The sequence below is a fragment of the Larimichthys crocea genome, chromosome IX (assembly GCF_000972845.2).
Source record: "Larimichthys crocea isolate SSNF chromosome IX, L_crocea_2.0, whole genome shotgun sequence".
NCBI lineage: Eukaryota > Metazoa > Chordata > Actinopteri > Sciaenidae > Larimichthys > Larimichthys crocea.
The window spans coordinates 12,590,313-12,617,106 of record NC_040019.1 but is presented as its reverse complement, the minus strand read 5'-3'; the positions used below and the strand labels follow the sequence as shown (position 1 = coordinate 12,617,106).

General features: G+C 40.6%; 3 protein-coding genes across 12 annotated transcripts in view; all 3 read right to left on the bottom strand.

The window, feature by feature from the left end:
- mphosph9 (M-phase phosphoprotein 9) overlaps window positions 1–1,559 on the bottom strand; it is a 38,989-nt gene extending 37,430 nt beyond the window's left edge. The window contains exon 1 of the mRNA XM_027281989.1: window positions 1,409–1,559. The gene's annotated coding sequence lies outside the window, so the exon portion shown is untranslated. The remainder of the gene's footprint in view (window positions 1–1,408) is intronic.
- Window positions 1,560–4,137: 2,578 nt separating this feature from the next.
- Window positions 4,138–7,572, bottom strand: cdk2ap1 (cyclin dependent kinase 2 associated protein 1). 4 transcript variants are annotated; one of them, XM_027281937.1, is made up of 4 exons: window positions 7,454–7,572; window positions 5,180–5,319; window positions 4,866–4,992; window positions 4,138–4,775 (listed from the first exon to the last, which is right to left on the bottom strand). In XM_027281937.1, exons 1-4 carry the CDS (start codon window positions 7,479–7,481, stop codon window positions 4,708–4,710), a joined length of 363 nt encoding a protein of 120 aa, XP_027137738.1. In that variant the 5' UTR covers window positions 7,482–7,572; the 3' UTR covers window positions 4,138–4,707. The 4 variants fall into 4 exon arrangements, with proteins under 4 accessions (XP_027137738.1, XP_027137739.1, XP_019134233.1 ...); XM_027281938.1 differs by having other exon boundaries at window positions 5,216–5,319; window positions 7,454–7,568; XM_019278688.2 differs by lacking the exon at window positions 7,454–7,572 and adding an exon at window positions 6,776–6,949.
- A 2,888-nt stretch (window positions 7,573–10,460) lies between these two features.
- Window positions 10,461–25,686, bottom strand: sbno1 (strawberry notch homolog 1 (Drosophila)). 7 transcript variants are annotated; one of them, XM_010755976.3, is made up of 33 exons: window positions 25,243–25,686; window positions 22,898–23,017; window positions 22,710–22,811; window positions 22,395–22,625; window positions 22,175–22,310; window positions 21,612–21,709; window positions 21,424–21,520; window positions 21,179–21,339; window positions 20,755–20,888; window positions 20,548–20,638; window positions 20,311–20,472; window positions 19,903–20,038; window positions 19,709–19,814; window positions 19,469–19,622; window positions 19,206–19,388; window positions 18,798–18,895; window positions 18,557–18,708; window positions 18,259–18,474; window positions 18,002–18,175; window positions 17,742–17,911; window positions 17,526–17,657; window positions 16,867–17,002; window positions 16,660–16,772; window positions 16,385–16,456; window positions 16,205–16,304; window positions 16,033–16,107; window positions 15,787–15,933; window positions 15,560–15,654; window positions 15,387–15,473; window positions 15,071–15,208; window positions 14,908–14,984; window positions 14,597–14,790; window positions 10,461–13,364 (listed from the first exon to the last, which is right to left on the bottom strand). In XM_010755976.3, exons 2-33 carry the CDS (start codon window positions 23,015–23,017, stop codon window positions 13,222–13,224), a joined length of 4,230 nt encoding a protein of 1,409 aa, XP_010754278.2. In that variant the 5' UTR covers window positions 25,243–25,686; the 3' UTR covers window positions 10,461–13,221. The 7 variants fall into 7 exon arrangements, with proteins under 7 accessions (XP_010754278.2, XP_027137844.1, XP_019134248.1 ...); XM_027282043.1 differs by having other exon boundaries at window positions 22,175–22,307; XM_019278703.2 differs by having other exon boundaries at window positions 22,395–22,622.
- Between the last annotated feature and the right edge of the window lie 1,108 nt (window positions 25,687–26,794).

Here is a 26,794-nt window from a genome sequence, read left to right as displayed (position 1 = left end):
TTAAGGTTGCCGTGGCGCATGATGATGGTGGATGTTATCGTTTATAACGTATACATAATAGCATTCAATAAAAATAATTACATCTATAAGCTATATTTATCTACATATATTTTGCCTGTGCAAGTGTGCATACATAAATAACTGCAATATGTACACATGTGTGTATATATGCAACTATGATGTATGGTGGATTAGATCTTTATTGATCCCATATCATCTGTGGTCTATAGTATAAAATGACTTGACATATCAAGATATACATGTTCTAAATACTATATTAAATATAGATAGATAGATAGATAGCTAAAGCTAGAAGTAGTACTTCACTTGAATCCCATATCATGGTATATGGCATAAATTACATAACTAAATACTTGACTTCTACCTTGTTATCAAAAATCTACTATATTAAGGGTTCCCAAACCTTTTTCATGAACAAAATTTCAAGCATTTTCAAGCACCTTCAAGCACCAGTTTTTCCATTTTTCCCGCACCTTAAATAGGTAGCCTACTAGTTGTGTTTGCCATGATGGTCATGGGAAGCGCAGCGGTGCCAGTGTATGGCATAATAATATGGGTCTAATTAGCATTATTTTCATATGGTGGTAGATTGACTGTTTTGATTTTTGACTAATTGTTGAATTGCTTGTATTCTCAGCTTGTGCGCGGTGTGATTGTGTAACTACCATACGCAATTACAGTGACCCATAGACATCACACAAATTTCAAGCATTTCCAACCTGAAAACATGAATTGAAATTCACGCATTTTCAGGAATCAAGCACCCGTGGGAACCCCAGTATATGCTATAAATACTAATACAATTAACTTGTACCTTGCCTTCTCTACATGTTATAAATACTATATTAAATATATATAATATATCCAAACATAAACAAGCTCAGGTGTAAACGCCTCCTCTGTGTCCTGACCTGCTTCCTGTGTCTGAACTCAACATCTACCTGATTAACTTTGACACCTGAGCACAACAACACACACATATACACACACACACATATACACATATATAAATATGTATATATTAGCATTAGCCACGCAGCAGCAGTTAATCAAAGCAACAGCTACATGAGTTAGCCGCTTTAGCTCCGCTGTCAGTCGGTCGGGATGCTGCGGGCGGGCACACCGGGCACACCGGGTGAAGTTGCCCGTTAAACCCGGCGGCGGGAGGCTGGAGGCTGGGTCAGTCAGTAAGTTACCGAGCTAACGTGCTAACTACAACTACCAGTGACAGGCAATGGGACTAGTTAGCTCGTCGGCTAAGCTAAGTTAGGGCTAAGTTGGTGTATCACAGCGCGCGCGGAGGGCGGGAATAAATCACACACGCGCACACACACACACACACACCGATTAACGGACCTGAGTGACGCAGGTAATTATTAAACCTTACCCGTTGACTTGTTTCATCATCTCGTCCATATTGCTGAGACAAGTTGCTGGCTAGCTGGTTGCTGGTTGCTGGTTGCTGGTTGGCTGCTGCACTGCAGTGATCTGCTGCTGCTGCCGTTAGACGCTCACAGGCCGCCACGCCATTGGTCGAGCCGCGTACGAAATCACGGAGCTGTGATTGGTCACTCGCTTCTCACTCTTTGATTTCATTGGCTGTCGGCGTACACATCTGTGCATATAAAAAAAAAAGCTGACATGGATGAAAATCTCAGATTCTCACAGTTTATATTGTTTTTATACAAGTTTATATCACATGTTGGACTAATTTAAGTCATTTTATTAATCACATCTCTTATTTTACATGTGATAATATTAATTCATCTTGTCTGACATGTCCAAATATCAACTTTAACAGTCTCTCTGCACAGAGCGGGCTCATTATAAAGTGGTTGTGCTTGGAATAACTTCCTGTAGTCATCAGTTTCTGACCGAATCTGCTCTGTTGCTTCATCAGGAGGTCATGTAGTCTCTACAACCAGCTCCAGGAGCTCCAGAGTCAAAGCCAGCCGACAGATGTCTGCAAAGAAGATTGCACTTACAGCCCGCTGATAAAACATCTGCAACATCCAGCTGCTGAATCTGCTCTGTCCCTTCCTGTAGACAGCACTTTAGACCCTCAAGAACATCTGTGTAGTGGAACATCTACTGTACTTGGGCAGATAAATCTGTTTGGGGCTTGTTCCATCACCTCCTGCCCTCTGTGTATTATCTTGTGCAGCTATTTTTGAAAATGATGAATTGTTTCAGTCATTTTTAAGCAAAAATGAGGGAAACATGTTTGTTTCTAGTTTGTCACGTATGTATATTTTCTGTTTTTTCTACATCTTCTGTGATTGGAGCTGCATAAAATAGATATTTCAACACATTTATCTGTTTTTTCTTTTGCATCTTCTAAGTTAGCTTTCTGAAGGACTGAGAAGTCAAGACCAAGACCAGTCAGTATGTAGCATATTTAGGCAGCTAATATTCATCAAAACTCTCTCATTAAACATTATTTACAAACCACTGTGGGTTTTTTTTACATTGTTTTGCAGATGAACTCTTTGATTCCAGAAGATCTGGCTATATAAATCAGAAAATGCACAGTGATATCCCAGAGTTGTGTCTTAACCAGTCTTTGTCCGAGACCAAGATGAGACCGAGGCCTTTAAAAAGTTGTCTTGAGGCTGGTTTCCAAGACCAAGCAGTACTACAACGCTGCTGCTACTCAAACCATGTAGGAAGGAGCACTACCACAGCTCCTTCATTCCTGTCAGACTCTTTAACATCAGCATGATGTCAAAAAGTTAAACTATACTACAGTAAATACATGTTAAAGTTAACCTATACTACAGTAAACATGTTACAGTTAACCTATACTACAGTAAATATATGTTAAAGTTAAGCTATACTACAGTAAATACATGTTAAAGTTAAGCTATACTACAGTAAATATATGTTAAAATGTACCTATACTACAGTAAATATATATTAAAGTTAACATATACTACAGTAAATATATGTTAAAGTTAACCTATACTACAGTAAATATATGTTAAAGTTAACCTATACTACAGTAAACATGTTAAAGTTAACCTATACTACAGTAAATATACATTAAAATGTACCTATACTACAGTAAATATATGTTAAAGTTAACCTATACTACAGTAAACATGTTAAAGTTAACCTATACTGCGGTAAATATATGTTAAAGTTAACATATACTACAGTAAACATGTTAAAGTTAACCTATACTACAGTAAATATATGTTAAAGTTAACCTATACTACAGTAAATATATGTTAAAGTTAACCTATACTACAGTAAATATATGTTAAAGTTAACCTATACTACAGTAAATATATGTTAAAGTTAACCTATACTACAGTAAATATATGTTAAAGTTAACCTATACTACAGTAAATATATGTTAAAGTTAACCTATACTACAGTAAATATATGTTAAAGTTAACCTATACTACAGTAAATATATGTTAAAGTTAACCTATACTACAGTAAATATGTTAAAGTTAACCTATACTACAGTAAATATATGTTAAAGTTAACCTATACTACAGTAAATATATGTTAAAGTTAACCTGTACTACAGTAAATATGTTAAAGTTAACCTATACTACAGTAAACATATGTTAAAGTTAACCTATACTACAGTAAATATATGTTAAAGTTAACCTATACTACAGTAAATATATGTTAAAGTTAACCTATACCACAGTAAAGATGTTAAAGTTAACCTATACTACAGTAAATATATGTTAAAGTTAACTTATACTACAGTAAACATGTTAAAGTTAACCTATACTACAGTAAACATGTTAAAGTTAACCTATACTACAGTAAACATGTTAAAGTTAACCTATACTACAGTAAACATGTTAAAGTTAACCTATACTACAGTAAATATACATTAAAATGTACCTATACTACAGTAAATATATGTTAAAGTTAACCTATACTACGGTAAATATACGTTAAAATGTACCTATATGTATTCTTCTATAGATTTATGATTTATGAATAACGTCTCATCGACCTTGCGTACACGAGCTGCTGTGGGATCATTAAAGTCTAAAACGCAGTGAATCACACAGTGACAACTATATTGAAAATACAATTTATTACACTGAGTAATAAATACATACAAAGATGCAAGTAACAGCATTTTCCTTTTTTTCTTTTTTTTGTCGTTTATACCAAAACCAACCTCAACACGAATGAACCGACGCATTTGGCACATCTCTGTCCCTCGCTCACTCAGTCATGTGTGTTACAGGAGTCTGAAAATCAGACCAAATACTATCAAAAAAAACCTCCGACTACACCACCCACCCCCACCCGCCCCTCCATGTACAAGCCATGCACTGTCTACAGTTTAACCCACGGGCCCGCTCGCATGCAGAAAATCAACGTTTTTTTTTTAAATATGTTAAGTCAAAACTAAGATCCCAAAAGTGGGGCGTAAAAACACATGATGTTCCTCTCCAATAACCCACACATGATTGAAATGATCCTCCTGAAGCCACTCATGAATCGTCTTATTGTGTTTCTCTCTCTCTCTCTCTCTCTCTCTCTCTCTCTCTAGGAGCTCGCTTTTCTTTCCCATCCTTTGTTCATTTACTTCCTCTTCTCGAAGGAAATGCCATGCAAGTTTGTTTTTTTTTGTTGTTGTTTTTTTTTCTCATGGGACACACGCTGTTAGTTCTTCTTGCAGGGAGGAATGTGTGTGCGTGTTCGTAGCTAGGACCTCGCGTTCCTCTCCGTCTCGGCCAAGCATTCGCGTACCAACCCTCTGGCGTGGATTATACCTGCGAAGAGAGACACAATTATGATGATGAACAAACTTTCAATCACTCATAACTACACGATATGATCTGCACTTGAATTGTTCCCGTCACCTCTTTTCAGTCTCTCCATCGCGCTCTTGCTTCCGGCGTACGTGGGCCTGATCTCCTTTCCGAGCTCTTCGATGATGGCCAGCAGCTCTGCATATTTGTTCTGAGGCACTTGGCTGCCGGAGGAGCCCTGAAGTTTGAGATAAAATAGATTAAACACACACATCACACTGTGTTTTACACAGTGAGGAGATGAGACGATGAGAAAACACAAGTAAACGATGCAAATTAACATCATTTAAACTCATTTATTGAATAATAGTAGTGTGGAGCGCTTCCCAGCAGTACTCAGGTCTAAAAGTAGAAATAAACTGAACTGTGTGTTGAGTCTCCGTCAGGTTCATGATGTTCACCTGTGAGAATCCCAGAGACGGCGGTCCATAGTCGCTCAGAAGCGGCCTGTAGGACTGCAACGTGGCCAGGTTAGCTGCCGCCGAGGGAGACTGGAGGTTTCCAACTGTTCACAAAACACAAGACGGCGTCAGTCGAGACTTTAGAGCACAAAACAAAAAACAAAAAACAAAACACATTTACAGTTAGAGCTGAAAACTAACAACATTTTCATCGTTTAGACAAGAAAATGTCAGGACGTCTTCAAATAGTTTGTTCTGTTTGTGACCAACATGTAAAACTCCAACGAGAAAACAGAGAAACAGACGTTTCACTTAATGAATTCATATTTTCTTTGTCTGTTGTTTTCATCCTGTCAAAGTATTTAGAGTGTTTTAACTTTACAGTTGAAAGCTGAAAAAGTGTTTATTAGTATAGGTTAACTTTAACATATGTTTACTGTAGTATAAGTTAACTTTAACATATATTTACTGTAGTATAAGTTAACTTTAACATATATTTACTGTAGTATAGGTTAACTTGAACATATGTTTACTGTAGTATAGGTTAACTTGAACATATGTTTACTGTAGTATATATTAACTTTACTGTGTTTACTGTAGTATAGGTTAACTTTAACATATATTTACTGTAGTATAGGTTAACTTTAACATATATTTACTGTAGAATATGTTAACTTGAACATATGTTTACTGTAGTATATATTAACTTTACTGTGTTCACTGTAGTATATGTTAACATTAACGTATATGTTAGTACATCTTAACTTGAACATATATTTACTGTAGTATAGGTTAACTTTAACATATGTTTACAGTAGTATAGGTTAACTTTAACATATGTTTACTGTGTATATATTAACTTTAACATATATTTACTGTAGTATATGTTAACTTTAACATATATTTACTGTAGTATATGTTAACTTGAACATATAGTATTAACTTTAACATATGTTAACCGTTTAAATCTGTCTTTTTTAAAAAGCTCCTGGAGCCCCGGTGGTCGTGGCCTGGTCCTCCCTCCCCCTTCACGCCGCTCCCCTGCCGCTTTGTTCGGCTGTAATATTCCCGCTCCTCCGTTAGAGGTCCTCGAAGAGCCATAAAAAAAAAAAGAAAAGGCTCGGAGCAGATCAATCAGCGAGCAGCAGCAGCTCCGACCGAGGAGCATCATGGAGGAGGAAACGGAACAAGGCTGGCTCAAGAAGACACACACACCAACCAAGTGATACATTTTCTGTCACCGCCGTCAACGGCACCGTAAAACCCCCCGGGCGGGTCCCGGGACGCGCGGGTGTGAAACCACATCTTTCGGAACCGCTTCGCTTTGTCGTCCAGCTCGTTTTACCGCCGCTCTTTTTTTTTTTTTTTTTTTTTTTTTTTTTTTTTACATTAGTAATAATGGCGGATATGAATTAGCCTAGCTCCCAGGATCTGACCCTATATATATAACCGGACAAAAACTACAGTCGCGGTCTTTCTCCAGGTATTCTCCGAGACCCCGAATTTAACACTCGATTTAACGGACGGATACTTTGATCCCGGCCGGTTTTTTCTCCTTACCCTGGTTCCCAGAAGTTCCCGGAATGTGCTGATGGACATTGGGTTTATAAGACATTCCCAGAGACATTGTAAATTAAAGAAATAAAAATGACCCGAAATTCAGTGAAGCGTCTGTCTCTCACTTTTTGTTTACAACAGCGGCACCGGCAAATATGGCCGTCACTTTATATTGACACCCACCACTGTGCTTTTCTTTTCTCTGCTACTATCCATTGCGGGGTTATCAACACACACACGTTAACGCACATTAACGCAAATAATCGCTTAACACAACAACATTGTGTCGATTTTTTCCGCCGTACGGCGGAAAAAATCGACACAATGTTGTTGTGTTAAAAAAAACACATTTTTAAAAAGTCGACTTTAAAAAAAAAAAAAAACACTTTCCAAACGTTTAGAAAGTGTTTTTTTAACGTTTAACGACACATTTAAAAGCCGAAATTGAAAAAAAAAAAAATTAAAAAAAAAAAAAGTTAACACCACCACACGACTCCGTGTGTGTTTTTAAATTTAATCACATGTTTTTTAAAAAGTAAATTATAATTAAAAAAAAAAAAAGTTAACACCACCACACGACTCCGTGTGTGTTTTTAAATTTAATCACATTTTTTTTAAAAAATAAATTATAATTAAAAAAAAAAAAAATTAAAAATATATATTTTTTGTTTTCACTGATACCTGTCTTTGTCTGTGGGGGCGCATCCATTGTAGATTTTTTTTTTTTTTTTACATTAACAAAGAACAGATGCTCTTATTTTACATCCATGTGGCTCCTCTTCCATTCAAAGAAGACCGGCAGGAGTCACTTTACCTCCCCCCATCAGACCCCCCACACACACGGCACACATGGTTGGACACACAGCCACAAGGTCCGGACCAATCCTGGCCCCCCCTAGGATGGACCCCCAACACAACAGGGACACTTTGAATGTGAATAAAGAAGGAAAATACATGTATTTAATGAAGTTTAGTTACAGTTACTCACATTTTGTGTTTTTTCTTGAAGTAAAAGTAGCAAAACAACAAAGAAAGCCAGCTCAGACAATATAGACAATATTAAAACTACACTTTTAATGTGAATAAAGAAGGAAAATACATGTATTTAATGAAGTTTAGTTACACAATTAACAAGATAACTGTGGTTAAAGACGCATTTAGTGTTTTTTTTTATTGAAAAGTACCAAAACAACAAAGAAAGCTTCATAAGTCAGCTCAGACAATATAAACAATACTAAAACGACACTTTAAATGTGAATAAAGAAGGAAAATACATGTATTTAATGAAGTTTAGTTACACAATTAACAAGATAACTGTGGTTAAAGATGCATTTAGTGTTTTTTATTGAAGTAAAAGTAGCAAAACAACAAAGAAAGCTTCATGAGTTTGTATTTTTAATCAGATTTTTACACTTTTAATGTGAATAAAGAAGGAAAAAAACATGTATTTTATTAAATTTAGTTATAAAATTGGCAAAAAAACAGTGCTGCACTGCCTTAAAGATATGTTTAGTAAATGTTTGAACACTTTTAATGTGAATAAAGAAGGAAAATACATGTATTTAATTAAGTTTAGTTACACAATTAACAAGATAACTGCGGTATAAGATGCATTTAGTGTTTTTTCTTGAAGTAAAAGTAGCAAAACAACAAAGAAAGCTTCATAAGTTTGTATTTTTAATCAGATTTTTACACTTTTAATGTGAATAAAGAAAGAAAATATATGTATTTAATGAAGTTTAGCTACAGTTACTCACATTTTGTGTTTTTTCTTGAAGTAAAAGTAGCAAAACAACAAAGAAAGCTTCATAAGTTTGTATTTTCAATCACATTTTTACACTTTAAATGTGAATAAAGAAGGAAAATACATGTATTTAATGAAGTTTAGTTACAGTTACTCGCATTTTGTGTATTTTCTTGAAGTAAAAGTACCAAAACAACAAAGAAAGCCAGCTCAGACAATATAGACAATACTAAAACTACACTTTAAATGTGAATAAACAAGGAAAATACATGTATTTAATTAAGTTTAGTTACACAATTAACAAGATAACTGTGGTTAAAGATGCATTTTGTGTTTTTTTATTGAAAAGTACCAAAACAACAAAGAAAGCCAGCTCAGACAATATAAACAATACTAAAACTACACCTTAAATGTGAATAAAGAAGGAAAATACATGTATTTAATTAAGTTTAGTTACACAATTAACAAGATAACTGTGGTAAAAGACGCATTTAGTGTTTTTTCTTGAAGTAAAAGTAGCAAAACAACAAAGAAAGCTTCATAAGTTTGTATTTTTAATCACATTTTTACACTTTAAATGTGAATAAAGAAGCAAAAATGCATGTATTCTATTAAATTTAGTTATAAAATTGGCAAAAAACAGTGGTAGAAGATGTATTTTGAAAGAGTGACTGCCTTAAAGATGTGTTTAGTAAATGTTTGAACACTTTTAATGTGAATAAAGAAGAAAAATACATATATTTAATTATGTTTAGTTACACAATTAACAAGATAACTGTGGTAGAAAACACATTTAGTGTTTTTTTATTGAAAAGTACCAAAAACACAAGGAAAGCTTCATAAGTTTGTATTTTAATCAGATTTTTACACTTTTAATGTGAATAAAGAAGGAAAATACATGTATTTAATGAAGTTTAGTTACACAATTAACAAGATAACTGTGGTTAAAGACACATTTAGTGTTTTTTCTTTAAGTAAAAGTAGCAAAACAACAAAGAAAGCTTCATAAGTTTGTATTTTTAATCACATTTTTACACTTTTAATGTGAATAAAGAAGCAAAAATACATGTATTTTATTAAATTTAATTACACAGTTAACAAGATAACTGTGGTAGAAGACGCATTTAGTGTTTTTTTATTGAAAAGTACCAAAACAAAAAAAGAAAGCTAGCTCAGACAATATAAACAATACTAAAACTACATTTTAAATGTGAATAAAGAAGGAAAATACATGTATTTAATTAAGTTTAATTATAATATTGGCAACAACAACAAAAAAACAGTGGTGGAAAACATATTTTGTGTTTTTATTGAAGTAAAAGTAACAAAACAACAAAGAAAGTTTCATAAGTTTGTATTTTTAATCATATTTTTCAATATAAACAATACTAAAACTACACGTTTAATGTGAATAATGAAGAAACATACATGTATTTTATTGAGTTTAGTTATAAAATTAACAAAAAAAGGTGGCAGATGTATTTTAGGATGGGATTTAGTATTTAGAAGTACTAATACACACTGTACTGTGAAAATACTCCACTACAAGCGTTCAAAATCTTAAAGTATAAAAAGTAGCGAGCAGTGATTTATGTAATGATAGTTAAACTAGTTAAACGTTTATTGTATTTCTCGTCTTCAGCTCGTCATGATCTTCCATGTTCAGGGCTCGTCATGCTGAGCCGAGCTGTTCTTCATTGTTCTGTCGACCTCGTGTTCACCTTCATGTGACAAACCTGAAACTTCAACACTCACAGGAGTCATTGTTCTGCTCTGAGCACTTTCACATGCAGATTTTCTTTAACTCAAGTATTGTCAGTGCAGTACAGCTTTTTTTCCTACTTCTTCTTCTTCAGTAAACGATCTGAATACTGAATCCAACTTCTGGTTTGTGACCAGACAAAGAAACGCTGTCGACAGTAAACACTCATGAACAACACAAAGTAGAAGTATACCAAGCTTTATTGAGCATTGCACTCATTCATGTACAGGTCATGTTGAATATTTGTACAACTGTCAGTAGTGCAACTCGTGCAACGATTAAAAGGAAAAAAAAAAAAAACAAAGTCCTTCAAGTGTTTCGACTTCAGAGGAGCCGACCTGCTGCGAGAACAAAAAAACTAAACAAAAACCCAACAAGGCGAGCAGCCCGGACTGCGTACACGACCTCTCAACAGACCAAATAAAAAAAACAGGAGCTGTCGGCTTCGATAACATTCAAGTTCAAAGATGTGTCAGAGAGAAGAAGACGTCCGAGCCGAGATGTGCCGCGTGAAGAGTTTGGATCCTTTTACAAAGTGTACAAAACGCACATCGGCATGATACAAAGACGTCTTCCTGTTTGTCTTTAAATGCTTCGGTCGAGGACAGAAGAGGACGCACACGGACTGATCCACAGGTTAAAGGTGTGTCCGGGCTTTGGTCGGTCCCTTCCAGTGCAGATCGAGGATACAACGCGGTAAGAGAAGTGAAGGAAGGAAGGAAGGAAGGAGGACGAAGACGCCATCGTCCACTTTTAAATCACAGGAAAGCAGAGACACGTGTGGGAAACGTGAAGAGTGAAGCTGGAAATACAGCAGAGCCACAGAGCGACGTCACTGATAGAGAGGTATAAGAAGAAGTCGTGGTCATGCATGTCGGATACTTTTTGTAAAACTCTAAAGATTTTCTTTGTTTTGTTTTTCAAAGAGGGTCTTTGTACGAGTTTAACCCCTGAGCAGAAATCCTTTTTTTATTATTATTAAAAACAGAAAAGAAGAAAAGTGATGGTCTTTGTCACGGACACGCGTTTCACATTTCTCTGAATGTTTCTGAATGTTTCCTCTCCGTGCACGTCGTCGGACTCAGACCAAAGGTGGTTTTTCAAACTGAAGCGTTAACTGCTCGACTTACAAACAGAAGACAGACTGTAAACCTGTTTAACATTTAGAAGCCGTTTATGAACGTTTAAGAAACGTTTGAAAAACTCCACCGGGCACGTCAGGAGCATCTTGTCGGCCAGACTTTGTTAACTTGCTCAGATCTGAATGGTTTCATGGTTTAGGTGCTTCTAAATATGTAAATATCAAATCTAAACGGCTGTTTTAATAATTGGAAGTGTTTTATTTTGAAAAATCGACCAGATTCTTTGTGCCATTTGGCTTCCTCTTAGCTCGAGCTGCTCTGTGCAGACTGACGTGGACGTTTCTGGTGTTTGAAACATTGACCGTGCCCGGGGGAATTTGTCCATAACGACTCTATGCTGCTGTATGAACATAATTAATGACAACACAGTGAAACAAGTCGTCACAGGAGGAGTTATGACTGCTCAAACTGTCCTTATGTCTGCTTAGAAATGTTAAATAAAGGGACTTAAAGTTGAACACAGTCTGCTTTGTTGAAAACAACCAAAACTCATTCCTCAATTTCTTTTTTCTCTGTTTCAATATTTATCTTTGGGGAAACATTTTAAATAGAAACCAGCTGACACTCAGACCAGTGTGCCCGTACATTTCTGTGCTGATACAAAGGCACGTTCGACAAACTCCTGTTACAGTCCGTCTGTTAAAGGATCAGTTCACAGCTTTAAAGTCGGTCTCGAGAGACTGGAACTGGTTTAACTTGCTGTAATCATCCGTCCTGTTCAAACCGGTTATCAAAAAAAAAAAAAAAAGTTTATTTGAAGTAAACAAGGCTTCAGCTCTCTGTGCACTTCAGAGGAACAGAAAGAGAATTTCACACTAAAACGACTCAAAGATTTTCAGTTCATTCGTCTAATTTGCTGCTGAAGTCTCAGTATTTTCAGAATCGGGTCACGTCAAATCAGCGTTTCTGTGAATGTGTTTTCACTTCTGATCTTCAGGGGCCCAGTTTGAACAGGAAGAAACGAGAAAAACCCGTTTCAACGTTTTCAAGACAGACTTGTGGAAGAAAAAAAAAAAAAAAAAAAAAAAACGTGAATCGATCCTTTAACGTCACAAACACGAGGAACCAAAAGTGAAACTAAAAAAAAGGAACTTTGATCAGTTTGATGTGCAAAACAAAAGAAGGACGACGCGACACAAAGAAACAAAGTTAGCACACATCAGCGTTCCTGTTGGACTGTCTCGGTCTTTACATTAGTGCTGAGTAATGATAGTTCTCGTCATATATTAATATCAGATTGTAGTTTTTGTAGCATTAAATGCCCTTTTTTTTTTCTTCTTCCAGGTAGTTCTCAGACTTTCAGACTGTCTCATCCACCTTTGGTCTGAACCAAGTTAAAGAGTCTTTGCTTCATACCAGGCCGTCTGGGCTAAACCCGCTTTAAGGTGAGGTGTGGAGTGGATAACTCACGTCGCTGTCGGGGTGGATTTTTCGACTCCGTCTCGATCGATACGTCACAAATCTTTTCGCTCTGAATGTCAGAGGAAGAAACATCACCCGTCAAATCTCTCTAGGTGAAAACGGGAGATGAAAAGAAAAAAAACAAAACAAAAACAAAACCCTGAAATCTTTTTCTCTGTACAACCGACGCTTTACGTCTGAGAATCATCACAGCTTGGTGCGACACCGCCGACCCTCGCAGACGTGTTCCCGGGGAGACGTGAGGGTGCGTAACGAAGACGGGGGGGGAGGTGGAGGGCAGCGGTCCTGGAGCCTGCAGTGCAGAGATAGAGAGATTCCCGTCGGATCGGGAGGGTGGAGATGTGATCTACGCCCGTGAAGCGCGTTGGTCCGCCTCGAGCTATGTGTTGGGAGCGTGGCTGAGGCTTTGGGGGTGGAGCTGCTGCCGCTTCTGCTGCTCCTGCACAGCCAGCTGCTGGCACTGGTCCGATGTGGAGAGCTTGTTAATTAATGCGGACACGCAGTTCGCTGGAATGATGAGTCCTGTGGAAGACACAAAAGAAACGAGCCCGTGAGACCAAACATGTCCAAACTCATGGCACGTATTTAAAAAGGAAAGGCTTCGACACTTTGGGGAATTAGAGAGGAGAGTCAGAGAAGACTGATCCGACTTTAACGGCTGTAAAAATCCAGAACTTATCATTTTTACACTTCAGCTCCTGCAGGGATTAAACCACAGAAGATACAACGCCTGAAGCTCGCTAATTAACAAGATATAACAAGTTAATTAGTGAGCTTTAGCGGCTCTGTGTGCAGTCTTTGTGCGGTTTAAACAGACAGATGTCGATGTTCACTTCAGTCTGTGGAGAACTTCACTCATTCAGGGGGACAAAGACAGCAGGCACGACATCTGTACGTCTAAAAACAAATGACGGAGACATAAAGACCATCTGAAGAAAGACTGACGTTTTCTACAACAGATAACGGAAGATCACAACCCAAACCAGAAGGTAACACCAGGACGCCGCAGGGCACGTCTCCGTCACGGCCTGGCTGTTTAGCTTCGTCCTCCATGTGACTCAAACTCTACCAGGAGTTTCAGAGTTCAGTGTTCTGCAGCCAGACTTTATTCATTTGTTCAGATTTGGTCATTGTTCTGGTTTATGTGCTTCTAAATATTTAAAATATGCTACGTAGTTAAACTGTTTCACTTTTGGCTGTTTGCATTGGGGGGTTTTATTTTGAAAATCCACTGGATTCTCTCTGCCGTTTCTGTGTTTGACTAGAACGATTAGCTCCGGCATCCGTGATGGAATTTGGCCATAAGGCCGCGACGGCCGGGCCACGAGGTTCGACTGGAGCCAGATCACATGGTGAAGGTTCAAATGAGAGAAAAAAGAAAACCTGGAACAGACTGTGATGGAAGACGAACCCAACGAGGTTCAAGGTGAGTTCACCAAGTCTAGTATGAAGGGTGTAAAACCAGTTTTAATTATTCAGAACTTCTAACTGTTTCATTTATTAAATTAATACAACTTGGACTCGCTTCATAAAACTGATGGATTTTAATGTTTTTTGTTTATGCGATGAGTTTCCCTGTTTGCTGCAGGTCTGACGTCACGTTTAGATTCTTTATAATGAACATTAGAGAAAACATTCAAGAATCCGATCAGAGTTTTTGTTGTTGGACAGTGACCGATGGATGGAATCAAGAAGAAAGTTAAAATATTCCCCAAAATGTCGAAGTGTTCCTGTAAAGCAGCTCTTCATCTTACCGACTATCCTCTGTCCGTCTTCCGTTCTGAGGCGGACGATCTGCACCTTTACGTTGGTTCCGCTGACCGGACTGAGGACCTCCTCCACCTCGGTCCACACGCTGAGCACCGAGCCGCACAGAACGAAGTACGTCCTGCACCGAAGGCCGACCTCACACTGAAGACCCACCGACGCTTTCTTACAGTTCCCCCGCCTGAAGACAGAGCAACACAGACGGCAACTTTTAGGGTGGACGGACGTCTTGTGCTGTTGACCTTTGACCCTTGACTTTGTTGGTTTTATAGTAACATGAGATGTAACGTGAACGTACCAGTATGCATGAGAGCAGATCTGTGCTGACGACTTGTACTGGTCGGTCCAGTGCTGCTTGGCGTCTTCAGACAAAACCTGACGACGAGAAGAAGAAAGAGAATCACCAAATAAAATCATGAAACGTTCTCATGGGAACAGTTGATGAAAGAACAGCGCGTTACCTTTTTAAACTTCTTCTTGATGTCTGCGTACGTCTCCAGTTTGAGCTGTTTGCCCGTGTTCGGCCTGTAAACTAGGAAGAGTCTCTTCTTGGTGTTCACCTCTTTGACCATAATGGCTGTTTTCTTGTTGTTCCTCATCTGAAGATCAAAAAAACAGAAATATGATGAATACAGTTACATCATGTATTTGTATCTGAGAGTACTCAGCATTACCTGTACATTAAGAATCGACTGACTCAATTAAAACTTTGCAGACAGTACTTTGGATACAGCTCATACTAACAAGTCTTTCTAGACACTGTTGATCTTCCCGTACCTGCACATAGAAACCATCATCTGCTCCGTTCTGTTCCGCCCAAGCATGCGTCGCCTCCTCCCAGGACATTCCCCTCTCCACGCTCACCTGTGAACGCACACAGATACAGTCAGGTGATGTCGCTGTGATCTAAGCACATCCTTAAGGTCAACATGTAACACGTATGAACGTACGGTGAAGAGCTCCACGTGTCCAGACGTGGTGTAGCCCGGTGTTAGGAACTTCCTGCAGTCCACCTTCTTCACCTTCTCATCACCAGAGCCCAGATCTAATGAGAGGACAGAGAGAGATTTATACCAACATCAAGAGCCAAACCTTCAGAGCAGACGGATGATTAGATCCGAATGATTTTCTCATGGAGGAAAGCTCTTTGAATTATTGAACAAATGCCTTGTCTTACCCAGAATGCCCATGTCATATCTGCCGTTCTTCTTCGCTTCCTGAATAACTGCTCCTAACGTGTCTGAGAAGTACTGGAACAAGGCGTTTTGTTGCTGGACCTCCATGCCCAGAATCCGGTTCAGGAACTTCCCGATGTTGTTGTAGTCTGCAGCAGTGACATGAAAACATGAAGTGTGCGTTAGACTCTGCGTACATTCAACAGAGAACGGTTTCAGTGTTTTTGCTTTGAGAAGTTTAAAATGACCTTTGTCCAGCGACAGCGTGCCAGATCTGTCCTCCACATTTATGAGTCCCACGCCTATTAGTCCACTTTGAATTTCTACACGGGAGAAACGGTTATTACTCAGAGACACAGCCATCGATTGAAGCAGAGAAGAAACACAGGAATCAATACGGTAATGCAATACGAGTCGCACCTTTGAAGAAATCTCCTTTAAAATCGGAGGGTGGAGAAACTAACGGAGAGTCGAGCTTCACGATCGACTTCATCACGATCTCCAGAGCGTTTCTGCCGTACTGCAGCAGAGATGGACGTGAGTGAGTCACTGACAAACAGAGAAGACCGCGTGAAGAAGACAAACTCTTTGTGTACTTACTTTGTTGTCGAAGTTGAACCGGCTGAGGTCTCTGGTTTCTGTCGCTCGTCTGTCTCCGTGAGTGAGAGCGCCCTGTGACGGAGATTTAACACAGCTCAAACAAACAAGTTCAACAACTGTGAGCTCAGAGCAGCAGGGGAGTGTTTGTGTTTGACAAGAGGAGGTTTACAGTGATGAAAACTGATGAGGAGCGGAGGCGGTGCTAGAACCGGAGCTGTGCAAATGAACTCTGCGTCTGCGGAAAACAAACGTTCATGTTTTCAGTAACTTCTCACCAGGCTTTCGAGTCTTTTGGCGACAATGGATGCGAATCTCTGCTCTCCTGCGAGCTCTGATATGAGGAAGACGTATTCTGGAGCCGTGACCTGGTTCGACCTGTGAGTTCTCCCTGTGACCAACAAGAACATACATACATATTATTTTTGTGTCTTTTCAGCTACACTTTGAACATCTGGAGGGTAAGAGGGTTAACATGTACTGACCGAACTGCTGTATAGCTCTGTCTGCACTCCACGGCAGCTCCAGCGTCATGTGGACTCTCCGCCGCTGGTTCTTCACCCGACGGTCGGCCTGCAGGGAAATACCCGAGCTGGCAGCTTCCGAGATGATGGCGATGTTCTGGTTTGAAAAGAAAGATAAGCATTATTACTTCTCACATACAAACATGCAGTTTTTTTTTTTTAATTTCATTTTGTTTTATTTAACAACTGGACTTGAGATCAGCAGAAAAGCTGCAAAGCGGACTCAGGTGCTGTTCGTTTGTTGCAGACCAACCACGTAAATAAAGAGAGTAGCTCTGTGATTTTAGCTTGAAGTCGAGCTTTTAAAGCCATCGTCTGGACGTGAACTGTGCGTGATCTGAGCGATACAGCGACATATTCCTCTGATTTATCAGGAAATGAAAAGAAGCCCAACAGATGTGTTAAAGCTCGTGTCGTACTCAGCGAATTTTGGCAGTAAAACCTGAGTGAACGCGGTGACCTCTGTGTCTATGTAACATTACAGAGCAAAATGCCTGAGGAAGTGGAGGAGAGGAGGACGTCAGGTGTCAGTTCAACTTCTTGAATATGAAATGGACCAAAACTAAAAAGACAACAGAGCCTCACATTCGTCCTCTCTTCCACGGTAACGCTGTGTTTACCTTCTCTCCGTCCATGAACCTCTGCTTCTCTGTGAGATTGAGGATTTCCACCGGGACGTCCAGCTCGGATCGAGACTCGTAGGTGATGCTACCGTCGTCGTTACTGACCACTCGACCTTTGCGGCCTGTCATCTGAAGCACAGCAGAGTGAGTTAAGATACAAATATTGAGCCATAAACTACAACAAATCTTCAAAAAAGACATATGTTTGGATACCTCGGCCACGTTGTCGGGTCCGCCCAGCTCGTCGATGAGCTCGTCCAGAGTGTTGGGAGGTAAATCCTCGGCGAGCTCTTCGAGTTTTTCCAGCAGGTCTCGCTTCATTTTCTGGGCATGTTCCACTGCGTCCTGACTCGTTATGCAGCTGTCCTGACTCTCTGCTTTGACTTCATCGACAAGCAAAAACACGAAATTCAGTAATCCTCTAAAATCGGAGTGGTGTGGTTTCATGCTTTGCCGTGTGGTGACTTGCTTACCTGTGGCAGGTGTGCTGGGCGTGTTCACGGAGGCAGTGAAAGCAGGCCTGGTGGAGCCCAACCCGGAGGCTAACAAGGCACTTTGAATGGAGTCTGGATCGATGCTCTTCTTTCTCTTCTTCTTTTTCTTCTTCTCTTTGCCTTTCCTTGGTTCCTTCCTGATCAGCCACGGATCTGAGGCAAAGGAAGACGTGACAGGTTTTACTGTGAGCACTGAACCGGATATGAAACGTCTCAACTCGGCTCACAAGTCTCACCATCTTCCCCGTCGTCATCGGACTCGTCTCTGAACGGGTTGAAGTCGTCGTCTTCGTCGGCCGAGCTGACGGATTTGAAGCTGTCATCGCTGTCGTCCTCTTTGCCGGAGTCTTTGTCCGACTCCTCCGACTGGCTCTCCTCCGAGCTGGTACCGGACAGACCGCCGTGCTTGCGAGGTTTCTTCTTCTGCTGCTGCTGCTTTTTGACTTCTGAACCTGAAGAGACGATCAGAGGATGAGTCTAAATCTGTCACAGAATCTGAGTTTTAATCAGCTGTAGCTACACGTTGCTCATTACCTTTCCTCTTCTTGCCCTTCTGTTCAGGCTGTGCTGCCGTTTCGCTCGGAGAGGGCGTCTTCTTGGCCGAGAGGTCGATCCCCAACAGGCTGTAAAGCTTCTGTCTGTCAGGAGCTGGAAAGTGCTTCTCGATCAGGGACTGCAGCACACCTCTACGGTACAAAAACATTTCATTATAGCGACACATGAACACTGTCGTGTTTGTATCGTGTGACAGAAGTCATCTTTAGTCAGTCCGTACTTTGCCGTCGATACAAAGTCGTTGAGCTCTCCTCCTCCCTCCTCCAGCGCCTCGAGTGTTCTTGCTTCTCCGGTGGACTGAAGACCGATCACCACACACTGCAGAGGAGAGAGACACGGAGGATACGACTGAGCAAACTACAGTTATGTACAGAACTTTAGAGACGAGGAAAGCGCTGAGCTGCTTTTGTCTAGAAAAGTAATAATCTTTGTTTTGGTGGGAATATTTTTGGCTTATGTAGGCGAGAAATCCCAGCCTGTCGTCTTTTAAAAGCTTCTCTTATGGAGTGAAGTCTTCCCGGCCTTTATTAATTTTGCAACCCTAACTGTCGCTTCATTTGTTCATGTTTTTCATGATTCGATGGCTCTCCCTCCGTGAGTTCTGTTTTATTTCAGGAGTCAGCCTCACCTTCCCGTTCTGGACCTCCTCTCTGGCCAGCTGGACCACTCGTCTGACTTTGGAGGCGATGCAGAGGTATTTGAAGAACCTCTGGTGAGCAGACCAGAACTGGCCCCACATGGACTTCTTCATGCGCTGCTCTGCGTCCATCAGGTTCGCCGCCTGCTGGAACTTCTCACGAGCGCTCACCCACTGAGAGAAGCAGGAGAGTGAAATTAAGAAACAGCAACACGAATCAAAGATTCGATGATTCTTCTGTTTCGCATGCTTACCAGCCTCACTGATTTGTTGTACATGTGGATGTATTTCTGAGTCAGGGGAACCTCCTCGATCTTGAAGGTCACACCTGTGAAACTCAGCTGCCTCGCGATGTACATCCCCCTCAGCTTCATGTCCATGGCGACTATCTCCATGGCGCCAACACCTCTGAAATATGCCGGGAGAAAAAAGGTTAAACACACGTCAGGACACTTTTTCTTTTGTTGCCGTCACCTGTGAACAGAAAAGCTCACCTGCGCTCAACAGCCTGGATGAAGTTGCCAAATTCTCTGAAGGGCGTTTTATGGCCCCAGATCCCCAGACGGTTCATGTAGGCCATGTTTCGCGGTTCAGAGGCACCTGCGTAGAGAATAAAGTTTTCAGAAATGACAGCTGCAGCGTCACCTGAGTTTGCATTAAATCTGCATTCATGGTTGTTTGTACTCACCTGTAGCACTTGCATACACAACCCGAGCCTTGGGGAGTTTATTCTGCAGCTCCAACACTGCAAGCCCGGTTTTTGTCGGTTTGGACGATCCGATCGGACAAACATTTTTGGCTTTGTGACACTCGTCATAGACGATCTGAAGAAATCTTGGTCAAGGAAAGTCAGCACATCTCTAAATACAGAAATGTTACCTCGTCCAACGAATGCCGCCTGGCTCTGCCACCCGTACGCTCAGAACAATCCAAACCTTTCTCGTCCGTTGTTCCTCGTTCCTCTCTACCTTCACAAACCTCCTGAAGACCTCAACAAGACCAACAACTGGACATGATAAATCTATCCCCCTCTACAACTGGACACTGATCACTTAAGGACTACAGTAACAACGTTGTTGACTCTTTAAAAGGATACGACTCCGTCGAAGTCCTCCCCACACCAGTGGAGAAGCTGCTGAAACCTGGTCTTGTACTTCCCTCCTGATTGGCTCTCTCCTATCAGGGAAGAGTAGGTGGCGAATATCACGCCTTTCTTCACGCTCCCGTTGTGTTTGGAGGAGATTTTGCCATATTTGAACTGAGAATAAAATAAAGAGGAAATGAGACACACGTCGACATCATGAACACTTGTCACTGTAACAAAGTATCTCACCTTGTTCAGTGCGTGGACCTGGATGTTTTTGGCTCCGATGTCCCTTAAATCCCTTTCAGCGTCGTACTTTAAGTCATTTGAGACACTAAACCTGAAAAGTAGAGATGATTCCATGAGCCTGACATTTATTTGAAAGGTAAATAAATAAATAAATAAATATATATATATATATATATATATATATAAAAAAGGTTGTGTGGTATTTACCAGAGCGATCTCTTCCTGCCTAAAAGGTAATTCTCATAGATGACCCCGGCGATCGTCCGGCCTTTCCCCACACCAGCTCCATCACCGATCAGATAGGCGGCTCGATCGCCGCTCGGGAGGAACGTCTCGTGTTGCTGTTGAACGTCGGGACAGGAAACACATCATTAAAACCAAACGAGACACAAACTCCGACGCCTCAGCATGAAATGTCTTTTAGCTTCAGTCAACGAAAACCTCAGACGTTTTAGACAATTATAATAATTTTATTCAAAGAGAAAAAAATAAATAAAATCAGTGAAAAAACAACCTAGAAAATTCTAAATACATATGCAGAATAACACAGGACAAACTGTGAAATCATGATATTAAAAGTTGAATTTTAAAATAGTATTTTATAGTTTTTAATGTAAACAAACAAACTCACCTGAGCTGCGTACGTGATGGCTTCCAGCTGCAGAGCGGACAGGCAGCCTCGATCGATGACTTCTTCTGGGATGGACAGTCTGTACCAAACGTCCGGAGGATTGACGCTGGACAGGGAGCTGGTCTCCACCACGGGGTCGGGATGCCGCAGACCGACCTTCACTGTGTTGACGAGGAGACGGTCAGCAGATTCCACAATGAACACTCGTTATATCTGCGTGATAACCACTGAACATTCACACTCACGTTTCATCGGCATGTACTCTGCATACGTTTCTGCGTGACCCAGCTCATCTTCCTCTTCCTCCTCAGGCTCGTCTTCCTCCTTCATCCCCGGAGGTTTCTGTAGAAACGTCGACGTAATCAGACTCCTCACAACGTTCTTCTGCTTTTCATGTTTAAAATAGCAGCGTTCAACTTGTTATCACACTTACCAGAGAGTGAGAGAAGTTCTGCATTTTAAAGTCATTGATCCAGATCCTGGGGGGGTCTTTGCCCAACACCTCCCTCTTTATTCCATTGTTCATTTCACCTGAAACGCCGACAGACACCAAACAGAGACCAGAAGAGTTACCGAAACTGTTCAGCTTCCTCAAACGTTCATTTCCAGGTATTCTGACGACTGTCGGATCTCGGGTTTGTTTTTGTCTCGTCTGAAGCTGCAGCAACTTCCCTTAAACTCCAAATAACACCTCGTCGATTTGATGTGACCATTATTTTCTCATATTTTGTAACAATGATCTCCTTTGTCGTTTTCCTCTTTTGAAGAGAGGGAAACTGGTTTTTGCTCTGGCTACAGATGGAAAGTTGCGGATGCTCCGTACTAATATAAAAATCTCTGCAGCTTTTATCTCTTTATTTTGATTCTCTGGACTTCATATGAAATCTATACATCATATAATCTTATTAAATATTTTATACGACTCCTGAAGCTGATTAAACCCTCAGTATTCATCAAACTGTAGAGACATTGACGTCTCATTAAACGATAACTTACCTGTGGCTGTTGCTGTTGCCACAGGTGTGGTGATGTCAGGTGGAGGTTTCAGCTTCATGAGCTCCATCAGACTGTTTCCCTTCAGACCGGTGCTCTTCACATTGCCGGTCCGAAGGAGGTCTTTCAACTGAATCTGCTACAAAGAACAAAAAGCACGGTGAGTGCAACCGAAAGAAACGTTTCTCTTTGAAGATGTCGAGCGTGAAGGAGGCAGACGTACCTGATCTCTGTTAGAAGGCACGACTGTGGACGCTGACGGAGGAATACTGGTGGAGGAGGGGGTCGAAGAACCTCGCAGGCCTGAATTGGCGACGTGGACCACCTTGGTGACGGTGATGGTGTGTTTGATGTTGTTCGTGGCTGATTGTTTGGTCACAGCGGTTCCAAGTGACGGCAACTGGTTCAGCTGATTTAAGACAAACGTGGTGGTTGATGGCTGAGGTTTGTGCTGCTGGGCGGAGGCAGAGTGGACTTTAATACATCACAGGGAGGCTTCAATAATTCATTAAGGGAACTTCATGTTCTGTAATCTCACCCTGATAGTAACTATAGGGACCGGAGCTGGAGGCTCGGTTCGAACAACATCCACCGACTCTGGAGTCCCCACGCCAACATCCAGGGCACTGATGGAGATAGACTGGAGGAGGAGCAGAAAGCACAACGTTAGCATCACATTAGGAAAACATTAATTACTCACTTCTAAAAACTAAAGACAGGTCTTACTTGCTGGGTTGTAGAGGGCTGTGCAACATCCTGAGAATCAACATCAAAGAAGCCGATGTCGTTCGGGCAAATGCCGCTCTCGCTCAGGGCAGCGAGAAGTAAATCCTGTCCAGGATCCATCTGCAAGACAAACACAAGAAGAAGTCCTTCTGTTAGCGCCGACGGTGTTTGTTCACAAACAGGAACAACGTTTAAAGATCAAACCGTGAGTTTAATGAGCCAATAACTGATCACACACGCCCGGCCTGTCAAACGTTAAGACCTACAGGTTCAGATCATGTCGGCACGTTAAAGCACCGCGTGTATTTAAACTTCGAAATATATATTTAGACTATGTAGGATGTTTTTGAGGTTACAGGATTAACTATGACTGACGTATGATAAACTGAGCGCGATTATTAAAACACATGTAGGACAATTAAATATCAAATGGAGCTAATTTAACGAGGTTATGTGACATTGGAGCAGTAGTATTTGAGGTACTTCACTCTTCTCCATAGATTTGACTTTACTGCAGTTATTTTAGTTTCTTTGCAAATTAAGATTATTGCAGCTGAGATGACTCATTGATTAATTAAATAATTAAAAGGAAACGGTTTTGATTATTTCATGGTTCCATCTTCACATGTTGCTGCTTTTCATTTTAATAATTTTAAGGGTTTCACTTCTATCACCATTTTTACAAACCAATTCAATGAGTTAACAGAGAAAATATTCAGCAGATTAATCCATGAAAAACAGAATTACTGCCCAGAATATTTAGCTCTTAATATTTGAAGTACATTTTCCTGATTAATACTTTCACAGTGTGAATCTAAAGTGAAGAAACGTCGACACATCATCTGCTTTAGGGTAAACGTGACGTGAAACATTATCTGTTAACCTCACACAGACTCGAGTGGAAGTTTAAAAGATCTCGTCCTTTCACCAAACTCTAAACTTTCTCACGACTCAGTGCACGACGAGTTAATATCCTGTTACGCTGCATGCACTTTACTCTGAGTGAATATTACCAAACAGACACAAACACATCCATAATGATAAATCATAGTTTAGTTTAAATGTCCATGCTTACAGAGGAAAAACCGGCACGGTCATGTGTTCGTAAAGGAACGCATGGACTTAAAATCACAATCAGACCCCGCATGTGTTTGTATAGCACACGTGCTGCACGCAGAGTCAAACATGCTGAATTAAAAAACACAGCTTAAGTAAAATAAATAACTAAAGCTAAACTTGAGTCATGTCATTTAAAAAAAACACACACAGAGGTGAAGTTATTCCACTCAGTCGCAGACTATTTAAAGCTTCACCTTGTCACAGAAAAAAAAAGACTGAATGACACCAAAAGGCAACACACACTTTAAATAAAGACTAATGAGACAACAAGCAGAGGTCACAGCAATGTCTACACACCAGATCAGCTCCGAGACTTGTTCCAAAGTGACCCAAAACAAGACACGTGTTTGCGATGCCCCACTTCCTGTCCCCCCACCTCCGTCTGACTCAACGCTAGCTTCGCCCCCTGACTCCTCGTTAGCTCAGCTTAGCTTCATAATCACCCACACAGCTATAATAACAATAATTAGTATTATTATTAAAACACAGCAGAGCTCGGGTGTTTAAACGGACCTGGTTTACTCACACACACACACCAGCAGCAGCAGCAGCCTGTGTGTTAGCTGGCCTGGTTGTGGCAGCAGGGTGACACAGCTTTAGCCTTTTATGCTGCTAACCGAAAGCGGCTAACGGAGACACTTTCACATTCACACGACGAGTTGGAAGTGACGCGAAAACAGGAGCTAACTAACGCGAACACGGTCCGTGTGAACGGTGTTCACGGTAACCACGGAGACCTCCCGCAAATGTCACTTTAGCTTCTAACCGCCGCTGCTCTCTCTCTCTCTCTGTGTCTGTCTCTCCCGCACATGTTAACACGCATGTATCAATCTCCTCAAACATGTAACCAACATTAAAACGTTTTGTTGTCTTTAAAAGATAAAGCCTAGCTCGTTACGTCAGTGCCGCTCGCTCCTCGATAACGTCGCCGTTAGCTTCGAGTTTACCAAAACGCAGCCAGCTTCCCGTTGCTGTCCTCACTTCGCTACAACCTTTAAATTTAAAATCCAACGGCAGCCGCACGAGCTCTTGTTGTTGTTAACGGCTGCTCTCACGCGCTCCCTTCAACTGTGTCATCGCTCGCTCGCTCGCGCGCTAGCTAACGTTAGCAACGAGGCGGCAAACGAAAAAGCGCTCGCGTCAAATTAAACGTTTTTTTAAAACACTTACCGTGGATGTAAGTTGTGTGTGTGTGTTTTTTAGGTGTTTAAAAAATCTAAACTTACTTGTTAAAGTTTCAACTGGCCGGCTCGCGGCTCCGGCGGCTCGCGGACGGGCTGAGCAGCTCTCGTGAGGAGCGGGAGGAGGAGGGGGGCAGGTTTGTTGTCCTCTTCGCTCCGCCGCGCTCACGCCATCTTTCTTTTTTTTTTTTTTTTTTTTTTTTAATCAAACGGCTCAGCCGCATGTTGGTCACGTGACGCGCAGCGAGGCCTGTGGCTCGCGTGTTTTTTTTTTTTTTTTTTTTTTCTAACGGTCAGAATTCGACGGTAAAACCCGGTCTCCGGTGTCCGCGCGGCGGGCTGCGGGGTCACGACACGACAAACCGACGGAAAAAGCGAGTTTAGCATTTTGCTAAAACCGTTAGCGCTAACGACAAACATACAGAGTCCGCGAGCTAACGCCACGTCACGTGACCGCGCGAGAGTCTTGGTAGGAAGTGACGATGGGGAAAAAATTCTTCTTCGTTTGTCCTCTTCAAGTTTTCAAGTATATTAACACTACTAGTTTCAAGTCAAGTCAACTTTCTTATTAATGCTAGGCCATATGTACAGGACATACAGGCAAAAAATAACATTGGAAATTTAAAATATAAATAAAAGATGTAAAAAATATATAAAATAAAATATAAACAATAATACAGCTAAAAGACATCCAAGGAAAGACAGTGGCAAAGTCTGAAAGATATGCTACCACTACATTGTAGACGTACTAATGCTACCATGTATGAAACTCTGTTTAAGTAAAGCATTGAAATCCTCACATTTATTTAAATAATGACAATACTGGATGCAGTGTGTTCTGTGTGTGAAAAAGATAAGATTCCAATCTGTATCGATTAGTAATGTGTGCTCTGCAGTACTAATATCTAATGTCAGAGAATCCACAGGTGTTATCAAACTTTCCAGGGTTCATTAAAAGCTAAATTACATCTAAGATTTTAAACCTCAGAGTATAACTGGACAGCATTTTTATCAGGGTCCACACCTTTTTTCATGAACAATTCAAGCACTTTTCAAGCACCTTCAAGCACCAGTTTTCCATTTTTCCAGCACCTTAAATAGGTAGCCTACTAGTTGTGTTTGCCATGATGGTCAGGGCGCAGCGGTGCCACTGTTAGGCAAATAATATGGGTCTAATTAGCATTTTTTCATATGGTGGTCGATTGACGTTTTTATTTTAACTAATTGTGAATTGGCTTGTATTCTCAGCTTGTGAGCGGTGTATTGTGTAACTACCATAGCGCAATAACAGTGACAAATAGACAAATTTCAAGCATTTTCAAGCAACTTCACCCAAAAAATTCAAGCATTTTCACAACCTTGAAAACACTTGATTGAAATTCAAGCATTTTCAAGGATTCAAGCACCCGTGGGAACCCTGTGTGTTATCTCTGCCTCCTGTCTGTGGTGTTCATTTATATTCATGTCCTGTGGTTGTTTAAATTCATTCATTTGCCTCTTTATAGTTTATTACTCAGATTTAAGTAAATTAAATAAAAAACGTTTGTTTGTGTCACACATGAGAGGAAAGAAGAAGAGAGGGGTGCAAAAAAAAAAG

Bases quoted from the DNA above. Each gene is read 5' to 3' on its own strand.
- cdk2ap1 (XM_019278688.2), bottom strand. From the start codon at position 6,842: ATGTCTCTGGGAATGTCTTATAAACCCAATGTCCATCAGCACATTCCG. The intron at 5,320-6,775 runs GTAAGGAGAAAA...TTTTGTGAACAG, and splicing joins GGGAACTTCTGGGAACCAGG to TTGGAAACCTCCAGTCTCCC. The intron at 4,776-4,865 runs GTGACGGGAACA...CTCTCTTCGCAG, and splicing joins GATGGAGAGACTGAAAAGAG to GTATAATCCACGCCAGAGGG.
- sbno1 (XM_010755976.3), bottom strand. From the start codon at position 23,017: ATGGATCCTGGACAGGATTTACTTCTCGCTGCCCTGAGCGAGAGCGGC. The intron at 16,457-16,659 runs GTGAGAAGTTAC...TCTCCGTCACAG, and splicing joins CCAAAAGACTCGAAAGCCTG to GGCGCTCTCACTCACGGAGA. The intron at 15,209-15,386 runs GTACGGGAAGAT...TTTGATCTTCAG, and splicing joins ATGATGGTTTCTATGTGCAG to ATGAGGAACAACAAGAAAAC.